Here is a 21,703-nt window from a genome sequence, read left to right as displayed (position 1 = left end):
CACACACACGCACACAGAGGGAGATATGGTATAAACACACACACACACACACACACAGAGGGAGCTATGGTATAAACACACACACACACACACACAGAGGGAGATATGGTATAAACACACACACACAGAGGGAGATATGGTATAAACACACACACGCACACAGAGGGAGATATGGTATAAACACACACACACACACACACACACACACACAGAGGGAGCTATGGTATAAACACACACACACACAGAGGGAGATATGGTATAAACACACACACACACACACACAGAGGGAGATATGGTATAAACACACACACACACAGAGGGAGCAATGGTATAAACACACACACAGAGAGGGAGATATGGTATAAACACACACACACACACACACAGAGGGAGATATGGTATAAACACACACACACACACAGAGGGAGATATGGTATAAACACACACACACACGCACACAGAGGGAGATATGGTATAAACACACACACACACACACACACACACACAGAGGGAGATATGGTATAAACACACACACACACACAGAGGGAGATATGGTATAAACACACACACACACACACACAGAGGGAGATATGGTATAAACACACACAGAGGGAGCTATGGTATAAACATACACACACACACACACATACACACAAAGGGAGCTATGGTATAAACACACACACACACACACACACACACAGAGGGAGCTATGGTATAACACACATACACAGAGGGAGATATTGTATAAACTTGCACACATAGGTAGATATGTTATAAACACACACACAGAGGGCGATTTGCTAATCGTAACAAGACAAGGCTTGTTCTTCTACTCTTGTGATGTAATGGCACTTAAAAATTCTCATACTGGCTTGGTTCTTTCTAAAGAGAAAAAAGGTGCAACCAGATTATTGTTCAGATAGAAACAGACAGTGTGTGTACAGGTGAACTCCAGTGAAGAAACAGAGAGTGTGTGTACAGGTGTATTTATAGTAATAACATTGCTTATTATGACGAGCTACAGTGGTGAAAACTGCAGTAGTGAAACAAGAGATAAAGTGAGTGTTTTAACATAAATTAATGTTATTTGCTGTAGTTCTGTAAACTCTGGACATCCTGATGAAGACAGAACCAGACATTCTTCCTGAAGACTTGCAGACTGAACCCAGTAAAGGTAACACTGTCCTCATGTTTCGTAGATATTGCTGTAATCTCGTGTGTTTCTCTCTGTTAGTAATTATGACCTTCAGTAAGATTCAAAAAACCAACCATACGGCCAGATTCAGAAAACCAGTCATATAAACTTAAGGTCAGATTCACATGCCAGAATGCCTAGATCTGCAAGATTTTAACCTTTTAACCTTTCCTGTACAAAGTGTCCAATCGGAAGCATTGCAACAAGACCAAACTCAAATAAGGAAAATATTTTTTATTAATTCTCATGAATCCAACAAGATATTTGATTGTGTGGACTATGAATCCACAGTGCCCCTTAGTGACTGTAACAGGTTCTTCAACCTGAACTGTTCTGAGTCGCTCTTTATAAATGTATGTTAACTTTCCCTGTCTTTGAAAGGCTCTGAGCGCGAGCATAGACAGTCCCAGTATGGTGAATGCAGTTTACCTATGAATTAACCTGTCATTGCTGTATTCGCATATTAACCTTTATACTTGCTATTGTGTGATTACCTCTTCATTTCAAGTGTAATAGACAGAGGAAGACTATTTGATCTATTAATATGAGAACAGGTATAATATTTGTGTAACAATCATGCTTTCTCTTAATGAAAAATGTAACTGTTTCCTATATATAGTTATGAGCTTTATATTGGTGGTAAGAACTTTTTCTTTTCATTTAGAAATATGTGGACTAAGTGCTCAGGTGAAATTAGTGTGATAAAATTGTTCCCACCTATTATGGCTTAAATGACATGTGACGGCCCGAGTGCCGCAGGGCAAGGAGCAGGGCGCACAGACCTCTCTCGACGGAGACACACATTTATTAACGTAAAAAACAAAAGATAAACAACACACGTTAACGGCATTCACATGCAACATCCAGTACACCATGAACATCTACTGTGAACACACCTAACATTTAACATGAACAATGACCGACTGCAAACTACACACAAACAGGCATTTAAATACATACATAAACGAAACCAAGAACTGGGTGCAGGTGTGTGCTAAAAGGGGGCGTGGTTACAAACAAGTCAGCATGAACAGTTAACAGTGAGCCCACTGCACGCGGTGGGCCATACCACGTGATCAGAGGGAAGGGGAGTGTACCATGACAAGACGATTACCACCCAACCCCAAGTAGCAATATATCAGTATGTGTTCCAGTTGTTTATTCCCCCTTTCTTTCCTTTTTATTTACTGTATTAAATTAATCATGTCTTGTAAGCTAACTCGAGATAAATGCCTGAATGAATCAAAACCTGAGATTGAAACAAAGAAACTATGAATATGCATGAACAGAGCTGTTGAGCCAATCCTTCCATGCTGCCCCCGAGATCAGTAGTTAAAAATCAATTCTCAGTATCGGATAGTCAGTTCAAACTCTACAAGAAGTAACTTAAAGGCTGCACCTCTCATGAGAAGAATTACGTAATTATAATAGTGTTTTATTTTATATGTTTGTCTTAGACCCAGTCTGCAAATCTATCTAAACTCATTTCATTTGCTCTTCACTACACCGTCAACTTAATCATTTTCTTTTTGTTGTTGGTAGAATTAGGATTTGTTCTGTTTGGCCAACCATAATTAGTTTTAATCTAGCCAACCGCCAGCTTTAGGATTAAAACAGTTTACATCACCTGGCTACAAACTTGTGTGCTTCCTGAAATACCTTTCCTAAATCTCAGGAACTCTGGCGAAGTTCAGGGCTGTCCAAAAGATTCGGCCCAGCCTATTTTGCTATCTTGGAAAAACTTGGGTGATGAGCTAGGGTCACTGACAGTGCAGAGAAAAGTTGGGAAATATGTGTGGTGTAAATTCATCCAGAATTCAGCCACTCCGAAGCTCTGCAAACTCTCCCTGAGCAGAGTGATTATCTGACCCTTGACTGACCTCGAAACACAAGATCATCTACTTCATTCACAGGATAAGCTCTGGGTGCCAGCCATGAGCCATCATTCACATAAATAATTCTGTACAGATTTATTTTTCTCCCCTGTTAGCTCAGATAGTAACCTCAGGTCTAAGTTCCCATTAGGATTCCCCAGATAGGTGTTCTTCCCTTTCAGACATTTTTACTCAATTCTCGCTAATTAATTAATTTAGCCATAGTAGCCTCTTGCCTAGTTAGCTTTAACTAAGTTGTGTGTGTAGGTCTGGGTCACTTGATTACTCAATCCACTTTATTGGAAGTCATTCTTCTCTGCTCATCTCATCACGGGACGCTCCCCCCCCACAAGTCACGTGGTACGGCCTGCCACGTGTGGGGGGTTCACTCTTGTTTGTAGCCACAACCCCATAATGGCAGGCACCTGTATGGGGTTTAACGTTGAGTGTGTGTCTGCCTATTTAAACCACCGTCAGTGCCTTAGCGTAGGTCATTGTTTGTTAGCATAATGTTAGTATCCATGTCTGTGTAGCCCATGTTATTGTCTGTATAGCCTATGTTATCCTTAGCGTTAAGTGTATTTATGTTCACTGTTAATGTTATGTGTGAGTGCCACCCTTCTCTTAAATGTTTAATGTCATTAAATGTACAAAGATCGAGGGAGTCTGTGCGTCCACACCCTGCGGCACTCTGGCAGACGTCACACATCTTATTTAAATTTTTTTTTTTTTTTTCTTTCTTCCCTCTTTCCCTTTTCATTTGTCCACAAGTCCGCTAAATATTTGTGTTATTCATTAATCAGTAAACTTCACATTTATTCATTAAGTTGGATATAATGGCTAGTATATTTGAAACAATGGCATTCGGTCCCTACACAAAATATGAAGTAATTTAATTTGGTAATTAATCAATAATAAATGATAATCTTTTCCCTACGTTCACTCCTCACTACATCACTCACACAGCACACTTCACCCAACACACTCACATTCACTCCTCACTACATCACTTACACAGCACACTTCACCCAACACACTCACATTCACTCCTCACTACATCACTCACACAGCACACTTCACCCAACACACTCACATTCACTCCTCTCTACATCACTCACACAGCACACTTCACCCAGCACACTCACATTCACTCCTCTCTACATCACTCACACAGCACACTTCAGCCAGCACACTCCCATTCACTCCTCTCTATATCACTCACACAGCACACTTCACCCAACACACTCACATTCACTCCTCTGTCTATTCCTGCACTGTGAACATAAACCATTGGACATGTTTGTGAACCTTCAGTAATCTGGAGTCTGTTGTCTGGATTCAGGATGGACAACATTTCAAAACTACTGCTGGACATTCTAGAAGAGCTGAAGATAGAGGACCTGAAGAAGTTCCAGTGGCATCTGACCAACAGTGTAGAAGATGACAAATGCATCCCAAAGTCCCATCTGGAGAATACAGACAGACTTGACACTGTGGACAAGATGGTGCAGAAATATGACCCAGATGGAGCTGTGGAGATCACACTGGACATCCTGAAGAAGATGAACCACAACCAACTGGCTGAGAGCCTGAGAATCAAACACAGTGAAAATAAATCAGGTGAAATCATGTTCACTTTTTAAACTCACTATTTCAGGATTTTATATGCTCATAGCATTTGGTTTTGTTTTGTGAGTGAACTCAATAGACAAAGAATGTAGTGGAAAACAATGCTTAGTTAATTTATACACACAGCACAGCCAGTGACATGGGCAGGGAGGGAGGGAGACGTGTGTGCTGAGGTCAAGAGTCTTTAGTGCCCTGTGTGCTGAGGTCACGCGTCTTTATTGCCCTGTGTGCTGAGGCTAAGTGTCTTTATTGCCCTGTGTGCTGAGGTCAAGAGTCTTTATTACCCTGTGTGCTGAGGTCAAGAGTCTTTATTACCCTGTGTGGTGAGGTCAAGATTCTTTAATACCCTGTCTGCTGAGGTCAGGTGTCTTTATTAGCCTGTGTGCTGAGGTCAAGAGTTTTTCTTGCCCTGTGTGCTGAGGTCAAGAGTCTTTATCGCCCTGTGTGCTGAGGTGAGGTGTCTTTATTGCCCTGTGTGCTGAGGTCAAGTGTCTTTACTGCCCTGTGTGCTGAAGTAAAAAATCTATATTAGCCTCTGTGCTGAGGTGAAGTGTCTTTATTGCCCTGTGTGCTGAGCTCAGGTGTCTTTATTGCCCTGTGTGCTGAGGTCAAGAGTCTTTAGTGCTGTGTGTGCTGAGGTCAGGCGTCTTTATTACCCTGTGTGCTAAAGGCCAAGTGTCTTTATTGCCCTGTGTGCTGAGGTGAAGTGTCTTTATTGCCCTGTGTGATGAGGTCAGGTGTCTTTTTTACCCCGTGTGCTGAGGTCAAGAGTCTTTATTACTCTGTGTGCTGAGGTTAAGTGTCTTTATTGCCCTGTGTGCTGTGGTCAAGAGTCTTTATTGCCCTGTGTGCTGAGGCTAAGTGTCTTTATTGCCCTGTGTGCTGAGGTCAAGAGTCTTTATTGCCCTGTGTGCTAAGGTCAAGTGTCTTTATTGCCCTGTGTGCTGAGGTGAAGTGTCTTTATTGCCCTGTGTTCTGAGGTCAAGAGTCTTTATTACCCTGTTTGCTGATGTCAAGAGTCTTTATTACCCTGTGTTCTGAGGTCAAGAGTCTTTATTACCCTGTTTGCTGATGTCAAGAGTCTTTATTACCCTGTGTGCTAAAGTCAAGAGTCTTTATTACCCTGTTTGCTGATGTCAAGAGTCTTTATTACCCTGTGTGCTAAAGTCAAGAGTCTTTATTGCCCTGTTTGGTGAGGTCAAAAGTCTTTATTGCCCTGTGTGCTGAGGTCAAGAGTCTTTATTACCCTGTGTGCTGAGGTCAGGTGTCTTTATTACCCTGTGTGCTGAGGTCAAGAGTCTTCATTATCCCTTGTGGTGCGGTGAAGAGTCTTTGCTACCCTGTGTGCTGAGGTTAAGTGTCTTTATTGCCCTGTGTGCTGAGGTCAAGAGTCTTTATTGCCCTGTGTGCTGAGACTAAGTGTCTTTATTGCCCTGTGTGCTGAGGTCAAAAGTCTTTATTGCCCTGTGTGCTAAGGTCAAGTGTCTTTATTGCCCTGTGTGCTGAGGTGAAGTGTCTTTATTGCCCTGTGTGATGAGGTCAGGTGTCTTTTTTACCCTGTGTGCTGAGGTCAAGAGTCTTTATTACCCTGTGTGCTGAGGTTAAGTGTCTTTATTACCCTGTGTGCTGAGGTCAAGTGTCTTTATTGCCCTGTGTGATGAGGTCAGGTGTCTTTATTGCCCTGTGTGCTGAGGTCAAGAGTCTTTATTAGCCTGTGTGCTGAGGTCAAGAGTCTTTATTGCCCTGTGTGCTAAGGTGAAGTGTCTTTATTGCCCTGTGTGCTGAGGTCAAGTGTCTTTATTACCCTGTGTGCTGAGGTGAAGTGTCTTTTTTGTCCTGTGTGCTGAGGTCAGGTGTCTTTTTATTGACAGCACTGGGGTAGAAACTCTTCTTCAGCCTGACAGCACTGGGCTAGAAATCGTTTTTCATGTTATCCTTACACTTATGCGCAAACACCACATCATTGGGACTAAAACCTGTGCTGTCCTCAACAACTTCACAAATGGCAAATACTAACCATGGAATGCCTTCTGCAGTCAAGCTCTTCGCAATAAGACTTTAGAAGAGACCACATTGGAACTTCTCCACACATCACCTCCAGCCAAATCATTATATACAATAACAGTGTTAGCAGGCACTAGAAGTGTTGGGCACACACCCACCACAACTGTCAGTTACGCAGTCAGAAGAGAGGAGTGAAGGCACCTCAGTAAAGCCCATGTTGACACCCTCACCAACACTTGCTCTCCTGTAGCTGTTTGGTCAGGCAGACTTAACACTCCTTCTAAAAGACTGAGCAGCTCCACTGTCTCTGAGGATGAAACGGGGACACCACACTACAATTCCCTCTATAAGAAAAGGAATATAATGTTGCACTTGAACAGTTAGCTGGGTGAGGACACCACACTCCTGACCAGAGAGAGATACAGTTCCTTCTGTAGAATCAGAGCCAAATGCCACTATGTAGAATATCTGGACAAACTTCACTTTTTGTTCTCTTTCATTTACAGTTTACATATTTATTTTATATATTCAAAGAACCTAATTTTCTTTCATTAGTGATCTCAATTAATAAATTACAAAGTAGAATATGGCAAAACTCAAAATCATCTGGTATATTAATAAACATTGCAAACAAATAGGTTTGAATAACAAATGTTCTTTAACAACAATGAGAACAGTGCTGTCAATCTCAGTTTAAACATGGACAAATCACAAATGTAGTCCAATAATAAACAATGTGTTTTTTAACACAGACTATATAATTTACAAAATGTCAATTAAGAAATGTTCAGTGTATTTTTAAACATAGCAGTCAACCAAAAATTGCACACAGGACTTACTCACCATTAATAAAGTAGGTTTCATATTTTCTGCTCTTTACTCTTATGTCTGTTCTCACAGGTGGAGACAAATGTGAAGAGTCAACTGCTAATAGTCCAGCAGGTAAATTCAACCCAGACACACCTTCAGGCATGAATATATATTACTTTAAGCAACATGCTCAAGTAAGCAACAGAAGCAGTATCCTTGGTTCTAATAAAGTCCTAGTCATGGTTCTAGAAGTCCTAGTCTGGTACTAGAAGATCTATTCTGGGTTCTACAAGATCTAGTCTAGAGTACAAAATCAATCTGCCACAGGAGTGACCTAGGAACAGCTGCCCAATCAGTCTAGAGCTTCTCAATGTTCAGGGGCAAGAGAACCAGGGTGGAGAAATAAGTGGCTGGGGGGGAGGTGGAATGAGCAATATGTTAAAGGCTGTCCTAGAAATGTGATTTACATGAGCGAAGATCAGTTAGATCTACACCAGGAAAGGGCTAGTCTCCTAATCCAAACAGCATTTTAGAGCCTATCTAGTAAAATTTTATGATCTTCAGTATCAAATGCTGCACTGAGATGAAGCAATACAGGCAAAGAGACACAACTCTGGTCATAGACCAACAACTGGTCATTAACTACTTTAATCAGAGTGGTCTCTGTACTATGATGAGACCTAAACAGTTAGTGCACAAGTAAAGCACTGCACACACACTGTGATTATGAACTAATGGAAGTAGAACTGAGAGATAATCCAAAGAGATAAGACAAAGCAAAGTAGCAGAAACAAAGAACTAATATCCAGCTTGGTTCATTGAAGGACTCAATGAGCCATTACTGACTGTTCTACCTCTGAGCAATGCTAAAGACTTTGACTATCATTTGGGATCTTTTTGATGTTGCCTTATTTGGTACTACTACTGATAGTTATTCTACTCTACACTAGTAAAACAAAATGGAGAGAGATCATGACATAAAGTTCAAGTTCAAAGTTCAAGTTCAAAGAGGTTTTACTGTCATTTCAGCTATATACAAGTACACAACAAAAACGAGACAATGTTCCTCCAGGATCATGGTGCAACACAAAAACAACAGTGCAACAGACAACATGCTACACAAGTGCAAACAGTCCAATATAGTGCAAAATGTCAATAAATAAACATTAAATAAACAATAATAAATACAGGACAGGACAAATACAAAATGAGTAGACAGTGCAATTATTTAGTACAGTACACAGTACTGGGCATATGTAGAGCGAGTTGTGCATAGCAATCAGTGACATGCTACCCTGAACATAGCAGTCACCGGGAGCAGCCATAAAGTTAACATTTTGAAATTACAATAAAACACTTTCAGACACAAGTTATAAAAATCATGCACATAACTTTTTTCTTCCCATTTTTTAACAGGTGGAGGAAAAAGTGATTTCAGCAGGAGAATGAAAATGAAATATAAGCAAAAATTTGGGAACTTGTGTGAGGAGGCTCCAATAGAATGTGATCGTGTGCCTATAAAAGACACTTACACTGAAGTTTACATGATCAAAGGATGCACAGGAGGCGTGAACACAAAACACGAAGTGAGACAGGTAGAGGAATTTTACCCCAAAACAGAAGAAACACCAGTCACACTCAGTGACCTCTTCAAAGTGCAGTCTATTGAAAACAAGCAAGGTACTAAAGTCCTGACATTGGGAATAGCTGGAGTGGGAAAAACAGTCTCTGTGCACAAGTTCATTCTTGACTGGGCTGAAGAGAAGTGCAACCAGGACATAGATTTCATTATGTACTTCCCATTTCGAGAGCTGAACTTGATAAAGGATGAAAAGTACAGCCTCTCAAAACTACTTCTTTACTGCCATCAAGAAGTCCATTCTGGAGATGAAAAGGAGATATTAAATGAAAAACATCAGCTGCTTTTCATACTGGATGGACTGGATGAAAGTAGAATTCCTCTAGATCTTCATCAGAAGAAGGTATCTAATGTGAATGAAAAGACTACTCTTGATAAACTAATAACAAACCTCATAAATGGAGAACTGCTTCCTTCTGCTCTCCTCTGGATCACTTCACGACCTGCAGCAGTCAGTAAGATAAATGACCAATATTTTAACCTTGTTACAGAAATCCATGGATTCAATAACCCACAGAAGGAGGAGTACTTCAGGAAGAGAATCAGAGATGAAGATCAAGCCAGCAGAATTATATCACACATTAAGACTGCAAGAAGCCTTCATATCTTGTGTCACATACCGGTTGTCTGCAGGATCTCAGCCACCGTGTTTAAGAAAATGCTGAAGGAAGGTGTGGACATGAAAAATGCTCCAACAACTCTGACAGAAATGTACCTACATTTCCTGCTGTTTTTCACAGATCAAAAGACTAAGAAATACAACACAAAGCAAAGCACTAACAATGCAGTTTCATCTGAGACAAAAAGAGCAGAGGTGCTGGATATTGTGAAGCTTGGAAAGTTAGCCTTTCTTCAGCTGCAAAAAGGACAACTTCTGTTCTATGAGAAAGATCTGGAAGAATGTGGTATTGATGTCTGTGAGGCTTTAGTGTACTCTGGAATTTGTACACAAATTTTTAAACAGGAGGGGAAGATCTACAGCTTTGTGCATTTAAGCTTCCAGGAGTTTCTTGCTGCTGTATTTGTGTTCCTAACATTCAGGGGTGAAGGCAACCCACTCCTTAAAACCCCAATGGAGAAAATGAAATGGAAGTTAAAACACAGACTGTGTGATCTGCTTGAGACAGCAGTAGATAAGGCCACAATGAGTGAAAATGGACACCTGGACCTTTTCCTTCGTTTCCTCCTCGGTCTCTCACTGGAGTCCAATCAGAGGCTCCTGAGGAGTCTACACCCAGAACTGGACATCAGAGAAGAGAGTTTAGAGGAGACTGTGAACTACATCAAGAAAACCATCAAGAGAACAAAATCCTTTGAAGAGACTATCAATCTATTCCACTGCTTGAGTGAACTGAAAGACAACTCTCTGATAAGTGAAATACAGACCTTCCTGAACTCAGGGGACCTCTCAACACAGACACTCTCATCTACACAGTGTTCAGCTCTGGTGTTTGTGCTGCTGATGTCAGAGGAGATTCAAGAGAAATTTGAGCTGAAGAAATTCAGGTCATCAGATAAAGGACTGAAGGAATTACTTCCAGTGTTGAAAAATACCAGGCGAGCTCTGTAAGTATCTTTTGGATTAATCATTTTAATTTTTAAAGGTTTTTATTACTGAAGCTCCTTCTGTAACTAATCAAATTATGTGAATGTATTTCTCAGTCAGAGCAAACTGAACAATAGTTTTCATTTCCAGTGGTAAAAGGTTGTACTGTAAGTATATTTTGAATGGTAAACTTTGGGGAATGGCTTTTCTGACAGCACCAACATTAAAGAACAGATAAGCTTTTATCTTAAGAGCAGACCAATGCATTCCAGAATGACTGCAATGTCTTCTTACCAGTTGGAATGCAACACATGACTGTCATTCTGTAATTCAAATGTCCCACTGGTTTCTATGGCAAACACTCAGAAAGCCACACTGAGTCAAGACACAGGAGTGTTCAGCAAGGAGCTCTGTATTTTTTTTTTTAACAGAGACAGAGAATATATATATACATTGTGTGTGTGTGTGTGTGTGTGTGTGTGTGTGTGTGTGTGTGTGTGTGTGTGTGTGTGTGTGTGTGTGTGTGTGTGTGTGTGCATGTATGTCCAGTGATGGTTGGTGCTCTGTGTGCATGTATGTCCAGGGATGGTTGGTGCTCTGTGTGCATGTATGTACAGCTATAGTTGGTGCTCTGTGTGTGTGTGTGTGTGTGTGTGTGTGTGTGTGTGTGTGTGTGTGTGTGTATGTGTGTGTGTGTGTGTATATATGTCCAGTGATGGTTGGTGCTCTGTATGTATGTATGTATGTATGTCCAGTGATGGTTGGTGATCTATATGCATGTATGTCCAGTGATGGTTGGTGCTCTGTGTGTGTGTATATGTCCAGTGATGGTTGGTGCTCTGTATGTATGTATGTATGTCCAGTGATGGTTGGTGATCTATATGCACGTATGTCCAGTGATGGTTGCTGCTCTGTGTGTATGTATGTCCAGTGATGATTGGTGCTCTGCGTGTGTGTGCTTGTATGTCCAGTGATGGTTGGTGCTCTGTGTGTATGTATGTCCAGTGATGGTTGGTGCTCTATGTGCATGTATGTCCAGTGATGGTTGGTGCTCTATGTGCATGTATGTCCAGTGATGGTTGGTGCTCTGTGTGTATGTATGTCCAGTGATGGTTGGTGCTCTGTGTGTGTATGTATGTCCAGTGATGGTTGGTGCTCTGTATGTATGTATGTATGTATGTATGTATGTATGTATGTATGTCCAGTGATGGTTGGTGCTCTATGTGCATGTATGTCCAGTGATGGTTGGTGCTCTGTGTGTATGTATGTCCAGTGATGGTTGGTGCTCTGTGTGTATGTATGTATGTATGTATGTATGTATGTATGTATGGCCAGTGATGGTTGGTGCTCTGTGTGAATGTATGTCCAGTGATGGTTGGTGCTCTGTATGTATGTATGTATGTATGTATGTATGTATGTATGTATGTATGGCCAGTGATGGTTGGTGCTCTGTGTGTGTGTATGTCCAGTGATGGGTGGTGCTCTGTATGTATGTATGTGTGTATGTATGTCCAGTGATGGGTGGTGCTCTGTATGTATGTATGTGTGTATGTATGTATGTATGTCCAGTGATGGTTGGTGCTCTGTATGTATGTATGTGTGTGTGTATGTCCAGTGATGGGTGGTGCTCTGTCCTGTCTTAACCTCCTCCCCTTCCCCTGCACCCAGTGCAGTAACCCAGGGGGCTGTGGTTCTGATAGAGTAGCTGTGTGTAAACTGGCTGCTGCTTCTTTTTCAGCTTTCCTTTTTCAGGGAACATAGATGAGGGAACAACACTGTGTGTGTTGAAGTCACCACACTAGAGTGGGACAAGAAACTGAGCATGTAATTAAATTTACTGTAGGTTATGAGATCAAAGAATTCACGAGACAGCTGAGATAAGACAGGTGAGATGGGACAGGTGAGATGGGGCAGGTGAGATGAGACAGGTGAGATGGGACAGGTGAGATGGGACAGGTGAGATGATACAGGTGAGATAATACAGGTGAGATGATACAGGTGAGATAATACAGGTGAGATGATACAGGTGAGATAATACAGCTGAGATGATACAGGTGAGATAATACAGGTGAGATGGGACAGGTGAGATGGGGCAGGTGAGATGAGACAGGTGAGATGGGGCAGGTGAGATGAGACAGGTGAGATGGGACAGGTGAGATGGGACAGGTGAGATGGGACAGGTGAGATGGGACAGGTGACTGGAGTTCTTCATTGTGAAAAAACTAAATGTATCAGAAAAGTAAACTCTAGTAACAGGCTAGCAGCACGTGTAGCTTAAAGTGAAAACAAAAAACACTGCAAACAACACACCAGTGGTAAAAAGTTTGAATTTATTTCACCAATTACAAGTCTATTTATCATTCCAAACACCATGTAGTAGTAGAGTTTAGTATTTACATACCAAATACAAGTCTATTTATCATTCCATTCACCATGTAGTATTAAAGTTTAGTATTTATTTACCCAGGACAAGTCTATTTATCAGTCCAAACATCATGTAGTAGTAAAGTTTAGCCTGAAATGAGGTGAGGAATTGCTGAAGTACAGAGGAAATTATTATAAGATAAAGCATAAAGAAACACTAACCAGGTAGAGAATTATCAATGTAAAGAACCAGGCTAACAAAGATTGCAAAAGATAAGGCAATGAACAACACGAACCAAACATACCAAATGACCCAAGCATAACATTGAACACAGCAGAGCAGCAGTAACAGAGAGACAGTACACAGCACACAACAGAGCAGCAGTAACAGAGAGACAGTACACAGCACACAGCAGAGCAGCAGTAACAGAGAGACAGTACACAGCAGAGCAGCAGTAACAGAGAGACAGTACACAGCACACAGCAGATAGAAAGTTTGGTGGAGTTTCTGACCTACTGAAGGCCATAATCATCTGTTCATCATGTCTGTCATTACAAAAATATTTAACCCTTTTCGCTGCCTCCCATAATCAATGTTAGTGGTTCAAACAGTTTCCACAGTAAGTGCTCCAGTCCAACTGTTGCTCTTCCAGGCACTTGGCTAGACAACAATAAATTAAGCACTTCAGCCAACAGATTCTTTTCCAAATCCTCCTTACTCGTTCCCTTAAGTTAAGATGAGGAAATGCAGCCTCAGCTTCATCTAAATTATGACAGTCAGCTGCTACAATTTAAGATTTATTGACTCTAGCCATTGCCAACACTCCACACCTGCAGAGTTTCTATATATTTTCTCAAGTCAAAAATGTGTTTGTGTTTCCTGCCTCTCACTTAACAAATCGCTATCCATATGATTATTTTCTAATTTGCTTATCTGAATTCCATCATTTATACATATGTTGACTTAACTGTAACTTATTTGAGTAAATTAAATTTATCTATTTAAAATTCTATTAATCGCCACTCACATTGTTATATTTCTTATCCTGTAATACTTTAATCCCACCTTCTCCTACTGCTACTATTTTAATGTGTCCGTAATATGTACGTTCTCTACTGCTTTAATTGTAACCGGTTTTACATACTATACCTTCATCAGTTACTTTATTATATTTATTACTAAAACCACATCAATATATTTTGCATGTACGCATTTTATAATTAGATGATATTAATCATGTTTAAACAGATCTGTCTGCGTATCCATTCACTTCCTTTAGTGATTAAAATGAGTGACCTCTGCCCTATACAACCATACCACAATCATCTTAATTATAACCTGAAAAAAACCTGTTATGCTGGTATGTTGTATAATTGTACGTTATTGTTTGTAATCAATTAACTCGCGATAGCCACATCAAGACAAACACACTGCACATTTTCTTTACTTCACTCATTGTGGCCACATGTAGACAAAAACAACTGGAACAAACAACATTTAACATTTATCTCTTCAGCACTTTTTCTCTGGAGCTCTCTTTCTCTCTTTATTCACTGCACATTTGTCTTTACTTTATCATTTTTATTAATCATTTTTATTTTCCGTTTACAGAAAGATTTTTATGAAATCATTTTCATTTTCACCGGCTGGTTTTCTAACTATTACTCTTTTTTGCTATTTTTATATTTTATCAGTCTATTCTCACTCTATGGACACTCTCAGTCAATTCTCAGTCTGCACTTTTAAGACGCCCAAGACCTACTACAAAACCCTGTGGACAAGGTCTTAATACCACCTATGCAGAATGTTTCAAACAGGACTTACCTATAACAGTGCACGTGTGTGGATTCAGACCCTGGTCACAGAACAACGCAGCTCTGGGTCATCTATCAGCTGGTGTTGATAACCCTACTGCTGACGGTACTGGTCCATTTGAAGAGAATAGCCGGTCCCGTCTTTATTCTGAGCTTAATGTTACAAACGAGGCATAGTCCAGAATATGTCTAACAGTCACACACAACACATATTTTTATACAGTTTTCAGAAGTGATTATGTAATCGTCCCACCTTCTTTACATACTAGTGTTTGAAATTTCCAACACTATGTTCAAACATATATTATTCAATATATGCAAATTGAGATCCATCATTATGCAAGTTAAACTTGACACCATTATATCCCATTGGAAGATGTTTTTTAAACAAAGATGATCTCAACTCACACCACCAAACACCTGCAAGATGATGTGGCAGGTCAGTATCACTCTGCCCTTGTGGGAAAATAATGAACCTTGCTTAGCCACAGAACTCTCAAAGAGGCTTTCAAGTCTTTTAAAAACAGAGATCTTTTTCAACACTAATGAAGTTATTTCTCACTGGAACAATTCAGAGTAATCTGCCTTAGACTTGTACAGAAGCCTTGAAACCACCTGTATCAGAGCCTCAGTTCTGCACTCAGAGTCCCAAAAGGTCTCTGACCTTAAGATACCCCAGAAACATTATTCATGCTTTCAGACAGTCTTGCACCTCTCTGCACCTGCTACAGAGAGCTTCAAAGCCTATTATAATTAGATCACAGATCACCTCATGAAAATACAGAATAATGATTGGCCTTTACCCCAACACATTTTATTACCTTATTTTCGTATAACCAGAGCTCTGTAGTTTACATACTGAAGCTGAGAGTCTCCTGTAACCAGAGATATGTTTATCATTAATGATTAATGATAAATGTAACTGTGAGAATTGTAGATTATTCACTAATGATTAATCTGTACTTCTCATAGATACATTTATCAGTAATGATTAATCTAAACATGCTGCACTCAACACAAGCAACAAATGACTGAAGTCATGGTGAAATACAAATACTAGATAGCTAGTAGACACTTAGCTTTGGTTAGTTGTCTGCATCAGCAAGTTTTGAATGGTCGAGTAGTCTCCTGTGACTTATAGACATTGTTGATATCAGAATTGTATGCAGTTACAGAAAATGAATAAACAATAGGACAATAGTAAAGATTGGAAAACCTAAACTATTAATCATGTGAAGGAATTTCAAAAACAGGAAATGGCATCACACAGGTGATGCCACCATCATGACAGCTCTTCCATCAAGTGGCACCATTCTATTTGAAGAGAAATACATGGACTTCATTCATGACCTGTGTCTCATATTTTGTGCATGCGCACACACACACACACACACACACACACACACACACATACACACACACACACACACACACACACACACACACACACACACACACAAAATTAGTAATATCTTTTCATTATCATAAACTCCTTTTGTGTTGTCTGTAGATTCTCTGATTGAACTGCATTTTGTACTCTGTGTATTTCTTTGCAGACTATCTGGCTGTAATCTCACTAAAGGGTCTTGCAAATCTCTCACATCAGTTCTACAAACAGAAAACACACTGAGAGAGCTGGAGATGAATAATAATTCTCTGAATTCTGTCCATTCCTCCGTAATCACTACTACAGTGTTCATCCCACCATCATTACTACTGCAGTGTTCATACACTAATATTCACTTCTGCGGTGTTCATTCCTCCATAATCAATACTACAGTGTTTATTACTCCATAATCACTACTGCAGTGTTTATTTCTCCATGATAAATACTACAGTGATTATTCCACCATAATCAATACTGTGGTGTTTATTCCTCCATAATCACTACTGCAGTGTTTATTCCTCCATAATCACTACTCTTCCAACAATATTTTCTATTTGTATATTAGTGTATTTGTATTTGTGAAACATTGAATGAGATCTGTGTTGTTCTGTTTCCTGTTATGGTGTTAGGGGTGGGATATTTTTATATTTGGACTCTGATTATGGTAACTGCCATTCACTGACTTATGAACCAACCATCCATTATTTGGTCACCTGTCTTAGGTTGCTAATGAATGTTATTTCTCATGTCTTTGTCCATTTTGTCTTTGATGAAGACACAGTTGTTGAAATGTTACTGTTTGTAAAATTAAAAGGCTGAAAATGTATCAGTGTGTTCCAGACCTTTCAAGCTCTTCTTAAAATTTTTCTTCGCAGTTCAGATTTTTTAATTCATCATCCTCTGACTGAACTACATTATTTACTGTATTTACTCTTTTACAGACTATCTGGCTGTGGTCTCACTGAAGAGACTTGCAAATCCCTCACATCAGTTCTACAAACAGAAAACTCACTGAGAGAGCTGGAGATGAATAATAATGACCTGCAGAATTCAGGAGTGGAGCAGCTCTGTGCTGGACTGAAGAGTTCACACTGTAAACTGGAGATTCTCAGGTGAGTTTCTGTTAATTTATTCTCAAATGGAACTATTATGGTGCACAATTTATCAAATGTGATTGCCCTCTTCTTTAAAGAAATTACAAAACTGCCTTGTAGTGCAACATTAACAGAGTTAAAATAAGGTACTGCGGGACAAAGATGTATAGATCCAGACAATAAATTTCTGGTGAAACTAGCTGCATTTCATTAAATGACCACACTGTGGCCACAAAGAGTTACGTTTTACTGCATGATCAGGTTTACACAACTAGTATTAAAAAATAAAGAAATAATAATAATAAGAAGAAGAAGAAGAAGAAAAAGAAGAAGAAGAAGAAGAAGAAGAAGAAGAAGAAGAAGAAGAAGAAGAAGAATAAGAATTATTATCATCTTTATTATTGTTATATTGTTATGTTGTTATTGTTATGCTGTTAGTTAGGCAGTATGGTGGCTTGGTGTTCAGTTCATTTGCCCATCAGCCTTAGGGTCTTGGGTTTGAGTTCCTCCCTCAGTGAGGTTTCTGTCTGCACTTGGCTCTTGGCTCCCTATTTGAGTGGAGTTTCCCTGTTTCTCTCAGCACTAGAGTCTTGGGTTTCAGTCCTTATCTGTGTAGGTTTCCTTCAGGATCTCTGGTTTCCTCTCCACAGTCCATAAACACGGAAGTTAGGTTGATTGAATATTCTAAATTGTCCCCTTTGAATGTATGTTTGTATAGTGATGGGTGGTGCTCTGTGTGTATATCCCCTGATGGTTGGTGTTCTTTGTGCATGTATGTTCAGTGATGGTTGGTGCATATATTGAATAATGTATGTTTGAACATAGTGGTGGAGATGTTGTGTGTGATTGTTAGATATTCTCCGGACTATGCCACATTTGTTTGTAATGTAATAAATACTGGACCAGCTATTCTCTTCCATTAATTTAATTTTCTATTTAAAGTGTACTTCATAAATTTACTGGAATGTGGGAAAAATCTAGGAACCACACTAGCTAGCTAATCAATGTTACCAAAACTAAGTCCAGGTGACTAGCAACCGGTGTTGGATCTCCACAGGAAATTCTAGTCAGACTGATTCATCTGACACTGTCCATCTCAAAATGTTTCACTCGATTTATAAATGTGTAACTTTCTACATATTTTGTGTATATGGTCTGCAGTCCTCTCAGAAATCAGTTTATTAGCTCCAGCTTTATCTAGCTAGCTACATATGAACATTACAGGGAAGTAACCGTTCACTAACTCTGCTCTCACTATCAAGAATTTTTTGTAGAAAGTGCCCAAGTTAACTAGATATATTTTTTCTGTCAGATTTTGTGTCAATTTCTTGTCCTCTTGGATTATTAAGTGTTCTTATGTCTCTCTTCAAAATTAATCTGGAAGCATCTGTTCCTCAATGACAGTATTTAAACATAATATTTATTTATGATTTATTCAAACTGATTTCATTTTTGTACATCCTCACTGCAAATTTGGTCTTAAATTACATTGGAAGTTGTATTAAAAAGTCTTACATCTGAATTGGGGATGCCTGAAGACACCCTATCATATCATGCTCTGTGTGTGTGTGGGGGGGGGGGGTGTATTTGTGTTCACATCCGATATTTTGTGTCAGGTAGATCGAAAAGTTGATTAATTTTCTGAGAATTTGATTTGCTTATTAAAAGAATTGGCATCCAGTTCCCCATAAACATTAATATAACTGTCTGTGATTCTAGTTATTTGCTAGCTTTAGTTTAGCTAAATAAATGTTTAGATAAATGTCTTGGGTAAATGGTAAATCACTTCAATTAAACCTTCTGGAAGATTATGTGGATAATAACATAGTAATCAGGGATTGGCTAATGTTGATTCCTTCATATGTATTTGAATCCATTTGATCCAGAATAAGGAGGATGTTGTTAATAGTAGTGCTAGCTAATGAGATACCTACAGCCTAATAGTATATAGACCAGTATATATATATATAGTTTCACATTCAGTGAGAAAGTGCAGAATACTTCATCCTTCCTAACACACTGACCTGTTTGTCAGTGTTCCATAGATACTTAAATTGGGGTGGACCATCTCAAATTTTGTAAAGTATATTTGATGTATTTGGTTGAATGTTTCTACAGTGTCTTTGTTGCACTGATGTCTTATATTGGCTGGTCTGGACTGCCAGGCCATGTTAATTGAGTCTGGACTTTGTCAACATGGTTCTGTGTTTAATATCAGTCACTTTGAGCAGGTTATCTGCTACAGTATTCTGTTTCATAGACAGTTAATACTGCATTTTACTTTGTACTTGTATTTGTGTGTTCCAGTGGGTCATGTAGATTTGTTTTTGAAGTAATTTGGCTTGATCTGATTGTTTGTATTTCAGTGATTTTTCTAATTTCAGAGGAATTATGAACTTTGATAGTTCTGATTTCTACCAGATAGTGATTCCACCTGAATCTCTCCCTCTTTTAATGTCAGGGAGTGTAACAGCAGGGAGGAGGATTTCCTTGTAGTTTAAAGGACAGTGAGTCACCGAATCAGATTTTCATCAGGTTTCAAGGAGATTTATAATGTCTTTATCTTTTGTGTTATTTGTGAATTCAGTGTTTATACTTTTGTACCCAAACAGGGATGATGTTATACCTTGAATGTTCCATAGAAAGACAGATAATGGTTTCATTATTTAAATGAAGTATGAAAGGAAAAACACAAATACAAATAAAATGAGATAAACCTGTAAAAGTGAGGGAGTATGTTGATATTATATATACAAATATGTACAATTCATGTATACAAACATACATATTAAGATGGTGTAATGACTAACCTATAAACAGTGATATTTATTTATTTGTCTTTTTATTTATTAATTCATTTATCTATTTATCTATTTCTTCATTAATGAATTGTGACCTTGACATATGAGGTTGAGCATCCATTTGATCTCTCCATCTCTGTAGTGTTTGTGGAGGGCGGAGTTTGTACTACAGAGGCGTAGGTCTGCTGTTTGGGCTGTGTTTTGGGGGTGGGTGTTGATGGCAGGTGTACTTTACTGTGGATGGCTTGCTGGGCAGCTGGCAGAGATGCTCACAGTGTCCTTGTGCAGGTGGACGTGGTCATGAAGGCTGTAGATGTTGAGGTTGGAGTGGTGTGTCAGGTGCACATTAGCCAACAGTGCACATCCACAGGAGATCTCTACATTTATCATGTGGATTGTAGCTGGATGGAAGTCTCTACTGGGCAGGATGGTAGAGATGGTGATTTTGGAGGAGGGGAGGGTCTCTGTGGAGGTCTGTGCTACTCTTCTTACACACTCTGCTACACTCTTGCTTTGCCCTCAAGTCATTCTGGATAATGAGGTGGCTTGGATTACCTGAGATGGCATGTGTAAGAAGCTGGAGGGTATTGCTGGTTCAGGAACACCAAACTTCTGCAACTTTAGATCCTGGGAAAAGCTGTTCCTCGTTTAAGAATTTTCCATTAAAATCAATTAAAATGACTATGCCTGCATCTGGAGGAATATTTGTATTAGGTTTTTTTATCTGACTGAGTGTTGAAGGACCGGTTGGTGCTCAGTGTGGCAGTCTGTGGTTCAGAGTTGATTTAGTGTTGCTCTGCAGAATCAGAGGTCTGCTGGTTGGCTTTTAGTCTCTGTAGCTTCTCCTTCAGGGTGATCATGGTACTGTCCCTGAGCTGTAGTTCCTCTCTTTTAGTCTCTGTAGCTCCTCCTTCAGGGTGATCATGGTACTGTCCCTGAGCTGTAGTTCCTCTCTTTTAGTCTCTGTAGCTCCTCCTTCAGGGTGATCATCGTACTGTCCCTGAGCTGCAGCTCATCTCTTTTAGTCTCTAGCTCCTCCTTCAGGGTAATCATGGTACTGTCCCTGAGCTGTAGTACCTCTCTTTTAGTCTCTGTAGCTCCTCCTTCAGGGTGATCATGGTATTGTCCCTGAGCTGTACTTTCTCTCTGACTGCACTGAGCTCCCTCCTGAGAGCCTCTCTGTCCTTCTGGAGCTCCAACACTTCTCCTTTCAGTTCCAGCAGTGAGTTTTTAACGGGTCCAGCTGAGCTTTGAGATGCTGGGAGGGTTCATTGGATGGTGGGTTGGACAGAAGAAGATGTTTGAATTCTATTGTCTCATCTTCCTGGAGAGAAAGACTTTCTCTTTGCTGGAATACCATGATCTCCATGTGTCTGTGTTGTGCTGGTCTGGCCTGTGTTGTGCTGGTCTGGCCTGTGTTGTGCTGGTCTGGCCTGTGTTGTGCTGTTTTAACCTGTGTTGTGCTGGTTTATCCTGTGTTGTGTTGGTTTATCCTGTGTTGTGCTGGTCTGGCCTGTGTTGTGCTGTTTTAACCTGTGTTGTGTT

General features: G+C 39.8%; 1 protein-coding gene across 1 annotated transcript; it reads left to right on the top strand.

The window, feature by feature from the left end:
• The first annotated feature begins 723 nt into the window (after nt 1-723).
• On the top strand, nt 724-21,190 carry LOC145659466 (NACHT, LRR and PYD domains-containing protein 3-like). Its single transcript, XM_081722200.1, has 7 exons — nt 724-1,174; nt 4,412-4,689; nt 7,603-7,644; nt 8,929-10,717; nt 17,205-17,375; nt 20,383-20,497; nt 21,140-21,190. The coding sequence occupies exons 2-7, from the start codon at nt 4,413-4,415 to the stop codon at nt 21,188-21,190; spliced, it is 2,445 nt and encodes an 814-aa protein (XP_081578326.1). The 5' UTR covers nt 724-1,174; nt 4,412.
• The last annotated feature ends 513 nt before the right edge of the window (nt 21,191-21,703 follow it).

This window comes from Electrophorus electricus, chromosome 1, assembly GCF_041902795.1.
Source record: "Electrophorus electricus isolate QZ-2024a chromosome 1, ASM4190279v1, whole genome shotgun sequence".
Classification (NCBI taxonomy): Eukaryota; Metazoa; Chordata; class Actinopteri; order Gymnotiformes; family Gymnotidae; genus Electrophorus; species Electrophorus electricus.
This window is presented reverse-complemented; position numbering and strand designations above follow the sequence as displayed.

Bases quoted from the DNA above. Each gene is read 5' to 3' on its own strand.
- LOC145659466 (XM_081722200.1), top strand. From the start codon at position 4,413: ATGGACAACATTTCAAAACTACTGCTGGACATTCTAGAAGAGCTGAAG. The intron at 10,718-17,204 runs GTAAGTATCTTT...ACTCTTTTACAG, and splicing joins AAAAATACCAGGCGAGCTCT to ACTATCTGGCTGTGGTCTCA. The intron at 20,498-21,139 runs GTGCACATTAGC...CTCCTCCTTCAG, and splicing joins AGGTTGGAGTGGTGTGTCAG to GGTGATCATCGTACTGTCCC.